The sequence below is a fragment of the Myotis davidii genome, unplaced genomic scaffold (genome assembly GCF_000327345.1).
Source record: "Myotis davidii unplaced genomic scaffold, ASM32734v1 scaffold37, whole genome shotgun sequence".
Lineage (NCBI taxonomy): Eukaryota > Metazoa > Chordata > Mammalia > Chiroptera > Vespertilionidae > Myotis > Myotis davidii.
The window spans coordinates 2,407,760-2,412,987 of record NW_006289395.1 but is presented as its reverse complement, the minus strand read 5'-3'; the positions used below and the strand labels follow the sequence as shown (position 1 = coordinate 2,412,987).

General features: G+C 52.7%; 1 protein-coding gene across 4 annotated transcripts in view; it reads left to right on the top strand.

Moving 5' to 3' along the window:
- The window catches only part of GAS7 (growth arrest specific 7), a 133,764-nt gene that overhangs the window by 88,587 nt on the left and 39,949 nt on the right, over positions 1 to 5,228 (top strand). For all 4 annotated transcript variants that reach the window (XM_006761684.2, XM_015562594.1, XM_015562592.1 and 1 more), the window contains exon 4: positions 3,842 to 3,927. In XM_006761684.2, coding sequence (XP_006761747.1) covers positions 3,842 to 3,927 — 86 coding nt within the window. The remainder of the gene's footprint in view (positions 1 to 3,841; positions 3,928 to 5,228) is intronic.

Sequence of the window (5,228 nt, the reverse complement as noted above, 5' to 3'; positions counted from 1 at the left end):
CTCAGAAGCACCCACCTCTGGGCTCATGAGTTTTGTATGTAAACCCTTGGTAAGTGGGGAGTCTGGAGGACTGGGAACCCCAATGCAGGGTGCGGAGGGTGGGCCACGCGGTTCAGATCTCCGCTGTCACTTTCCTCATGTGCCGGGGACTGACAGCGCAGTGCAGCGGGACACAGTATCTGAGGAGAGCTGCTGTATGCAGAGAAGTGGCTGAATGGAAAATTATTTTTTCTTTCCCAGTAATTGTTTTGACATGAGCAGTAATTAGCTAACAGCTGACAGACCAGAACTGAAGTGAGAACAAGAGAATGGATTAGGGGCTGAATGCCCTGTGTCAGACAACTCCTGGGTGCCGTGAGCAGCCGGCTGGGAGCCTGGGGACCTGGAAGCGGGGGGAGAGAGCCGTGGGGTGAGGGTGCTGTGAAGGGAGTACATAGAGGTCAGGAGGGCAGCCTCTGCCCTCAAGAACTTGGGGACAAACTTAGTTTACAGGGATCCCACCCCCTCAGAGGTGGTGACTGACTGGAAACCAAGGCCTGCTCGGGTAAGAACTTCAGACTCCGTAGTCATCGCCAGACTGAATGTGGTTCTGGTTGTTGTTGCCGTTGGTAGATTTTAGGATCGGGTGATGTTGGCATTGTGTGATGAACTGGGCAACTGGCCACATGTTTCTATACAGTGGTGCAGTCTGGGCCTGAGCTTTTGAAGGAGCTTGCCCATACAACAATCTGGGCCCGGTGCCTTTGGAGGGAGGCCACTTTTCAAAGATTTTACTCATTTTGGCATTTCTAGTGTCCTTTGAAACCATGTGGATCATTCAAACCTCATGGAAGGCTTTGTGTTTATTAGCATCCTATATAATAAAAGGACAATATGCAAATTGACCCTAACAGTGGAACAAGCAGGAACGACCAGTTGCTATGACATGCACTGGCCACCAGGGGGCAGACGCTCAACACAGGAGTTGCCCCCTGGTGGTCAGTGCGCCCCCACAGGGGCAGCTCCGCTCAGCCACAAGCTGGGCTGATGGCTGCGAGCACAGCCGCGGTGGCGGGAGGCTCTCCCACCTCCTTGGCAGCGCTAAGGATGTCTGTCTGCGGCTTAGGCCTGCTCCCCCTGGAGCCATCAGTTGGACATCCCCCGAGGGGACCCTGGCTGCCAAGGGGATGTCTGACTGCCAGCCTAGTCCCGATCCCCCTGGAGAGTGAGCCTAAGCCAGCAGGTGGACATCCCCTGAGTGGTCCCAGACTACGAGAGGGTGCAGGCCAGGCTGAGGGATCCCTCCCCTTCCCTAGTGCACACATTTTCATGCACCGGGCCTCTAGTAGAATAAGAAATCAAATGCTGTTGCATTAAAGAAAGTATCTCTGCTTGTTTTCTTTCTAATCCTCCATTCCAGGCACTTGCGTTCTCTCCCTCTCAATTACACACACTGATCTGCTTTTTTCATTGCTGTGACCCCTGCCCCTCCCCCCAACACACAGAGAGGACCAGCAGGGTCCTTAGTGCCATCCTGCCTCCCAGCTCAGAAATCCCTGCTGCCGTGTTTCTATCTCTCTCTCTCCTGCTTTCCTTTGCTTTATTTCCGTGGCTTTTGATTTTTTCCTAAATTTTTAAATCGAATGTTCAGTTCATTTATTTTTATTTGTCCTTGGCTTTGGTAATGAGGTAATGAAAGCTATAGATGTTCCTCCAAATATAATTCAGGCCTTGTCCCTTCCGATATGTTCTTCCTCATTATCTTCTAAATATTGTGAACTTATTGTTTTAAATTCCTCTTTGGCCTCCGATTATTTAACAGAGCATTTTCTCACCTTTCTAAGCATTTGGGAGTTGGGGGGAGGGGAACTGGTATGTTTGTTCTTTTGTTATTAATATCTACTTTTATTACTTTCTGCTCAAAGAATGTGGCTTATGTTCTGTATGCCTCTTGCAATTTATCGATCCTTTATTTGTGGCTTAAATATGCGCAACTTTTTTTTTTTAATGTTCCATGGCTTCTTGGCACAGATATCATCTTTGTTTGTGGGTATTCTGTTTCATGCGTCCAGTTCAATCAGCCTTTTAAATTAAGTTACCGAGCTTTTCCACATCCGCGCCTCTGTCCGCCAGGTCCTGGGCTGAGAGCCGGTGCTGGGTTTCCTGCTGTTGTCTGGCTTCTCCAGCATTTGTGTTTTTCCGTTTCAGTGCTGTGCTGCCTGACCAGTAAACCTTCCCAAAGGTCATGCCTTCCGCTTCGTCGTATTTAACATCAGTCTAGTGCCCTTGGGGCACAGCTTATGCCGATCTAAGTAGACGGTCCTCCCGCCACCTCCCCGACATTCTCTGAAGCTCTTGGAATCCTGCCCCTCCCCCTTAGCTGAGGGACTCCTGAGTGGTGCCAGCACTTGACCAGCTGCCTGAGGGGAGTGTGGCCGTCCACATGGGGTTCATTTATTTCTCGTTGCTTCCCGAGCCTCTGGGCCCAGTTTCCTGTTGTCCCGGGGTGTCTGTGCCCCCCCCCCTTCTCCTGCAGTGTCGGGCCCACCTTGCAGGTCGGGACAACCCCGGGAACCCGCTCAGTGTGGCTCTGTTTCGCTGCAGGCCATGGAGGAGGGAGCACCCCAGCATGGGGAAAGTTCTCGCAGGGTCGCCTTCACCCCATGGCTGGCCTCCCGCCCCCGCCACTGCACATGAGCAGGGTTCCCGATGTTCAGTCATTCTCCGTTTTGCTTCCCGCCACACTGCAGAGCTCTCGACAAGCTGTGATTCGGACAGGAGCCTGCGTCCCTCCAGCCCGACCTGCACGGTCCGCGCTGTGGCAATCCCTCCAAGCCTGGGGAAGGGGAGGCTTCCTTGGTCCCCAGTGATGGTGCAATCTTGGGGTGCAAGGCGACTAGATTCAGGAACTAAGCAGGAAACCTCCCTCTCTCCACCCCCTTTTTTCATGAAGTCCTTTATAATTCACAGGTCCGTTTTGCAAGTGTTGTCTCATTCATACCAACAAAGTAGGTTTGGGGACTGGGGAGCATTGTCCCCATTTTATAGCTTCAGAAGCTGAGGCTCACTGAGCAGGAGCCACTGGACTGTGCCCGTGAGAGCAGCACCGCCCGTGGGAACTGGGGTTATATGAGCCGCACAGCGGTGCTGGGGCTGCCAATCCCCATGGTGAGGGTATTTATACCACAGAAGCTGGTAAATGCTGGGAACCAAACCCCCCCATGTACCCCCCATACACACACACACATACACACATACATAAGGGCTGGTCTGTTAGCTCACATTGGGAGCACGAGTGAATGTCATAGGGGTAGAGTTTTAGAAACTTGGATTTGTGTGTGTGTGTGTGTGTGTTTACTCTTGGAAAAGGCAATTTAAGAAGGACGTCAAGATCACCTGGCTATTAATTGGCAAAACAGTTGTCATGGAAACCACTAAACACACTCCTCACATGGCACTGTGGCCGCAAGGATGGAGGGGTTCTCAGAGCGAAGTTTGTCAGAGAGGAATTACAGGCCGGTGCTGGGGCCTCCTGACCCCAGAGAGAGAGAGGGCCCTTGCCCAGCACCAGTGACCACAGCCGATGGCATTTCCAGAGACGACCATTGGGTGGGCATGGCCTCAGCTCTTCCCAGCACATTCCTCTTCCTCTCTGGCTCAAAAGGAAACGTGTCCCCCACGAGTCCAGTCATTGGGTGCTGGGGGTTAGAGAGATGCTCGCGCCCCTTTTCCAGCTCTGTGAATACGGGTGAGGTCCTGAGACGAGCCCTCCCAGCGCCAGGCCCCGAGGCGGGAGAAGGGGCGGCAGGGGCAGGAAGTCTGTGGCCAGCGCCCCATCTGAGCCGTGTTTCTGTCCCCGCAGTGAATGGATACCACGCATCAGGGACCCCAGCACACCCTCCTGAGACTGCCCACATGAGTGTCCGAAAGTCCGCCGCTGATCCCCAGGTAAGGGGTCCTGTGAGGGGAGGTAGGGGCAGGCGTTGATGCAGGGCCAGGGAGGTGTCAGTAAGAGGGGTGCATCGGGGTGAAGGTGGCTGCACACGGCCCACTTCCGCCTGAGTAGGAAGTCATTGGTCCAGCTGGGTCACCCCGGTTACCACGCTGGGGGAGAGTGGGCAGCCGTGGGCAGTTTGGTTCTGGGAGCTGGGGGTGGTTTGGTGGTGGGATTGTAACTGTTGCTGGGGCAGTGGTTCCATCCTGCTGCTTGGGTTCCAGTTAGCAAGTGAAGATTTTCCACGACTTTAAGGATATGGAGAGGGCCGGGCCATTGTCCTTTGCAACCTTCCCTTCCTCCCCCAGACGTCCCAGGATGGGATTCTGTAAGATGGTGTAGACATTTACTAATCTAGCCTGGGGACAGCCCAGGGATGGAAGGATGGGAGTGTGACTTAGATTCCTAGGCTGCCTTTGCATTTGTCGTCTCGGTTGACACGTGTGCGACCACACGAGGGAGGTGGCAGCACAGTCCCCATGTCACAGGGAGGTCACTGAGGTCACAGGGAGGTCACAACGAGGTCACTGAGGTCACAGATGGATAAGTGACACCTGCAGGTGGCCATGGTCACTAGTGGTCAGACCGGACCTCGGTGCCAAGCCCCCTGGTTCCCCGATCACGTTAAGCTGCGTCGAAGACACTGAGGATTCGTCTTATTTACTTAGTCTGTTCAGAAATTATCTAGATGTCCTCTATGAAGTCTCCATGCTCCATCCAACCTTTCCAGGAATTAAAGGGCCAGGCCCTGAGGGTGGTGGTGGTGATGATGATCACAATAGCTGCTTGTTATCAACAACAGTGGGTAATACCTGCCAGTCATGGAAAGAAAGACCTGGAGGGTCGGGGGGAGGCGGTGACTGTGGCCGGCTAAGATGTGACACTTAGCTTTAGTGCAGGCAAGAGCACTTATTTCCAGAAACATAATTCAATAGTTGTCCTAGGACAGCGGTTCTCAACCTGTGGGTCGCGACCCCTTTGGTAGTCGAACGACCCTTTCACAGGGGTCGCCTAAGACCATCCTGCATATCAGATATTTACATTACGATTCATAACCGTAGCAACATTACAGTTATGAAGTAGCAACGAAAATAATTTTATGGTTGGGTCACAACATGAGGAACTATATTTAAAGGGCCAGAAGGTTGAGAACCACTGGCATAGAGTCATCTGTTGATTATTGGAGCTATAAGTCAAAAGTGTTGGCAAACTGAACATAAACACAGCTCTCAAGCAGTTAGTTGGGTTATAATAA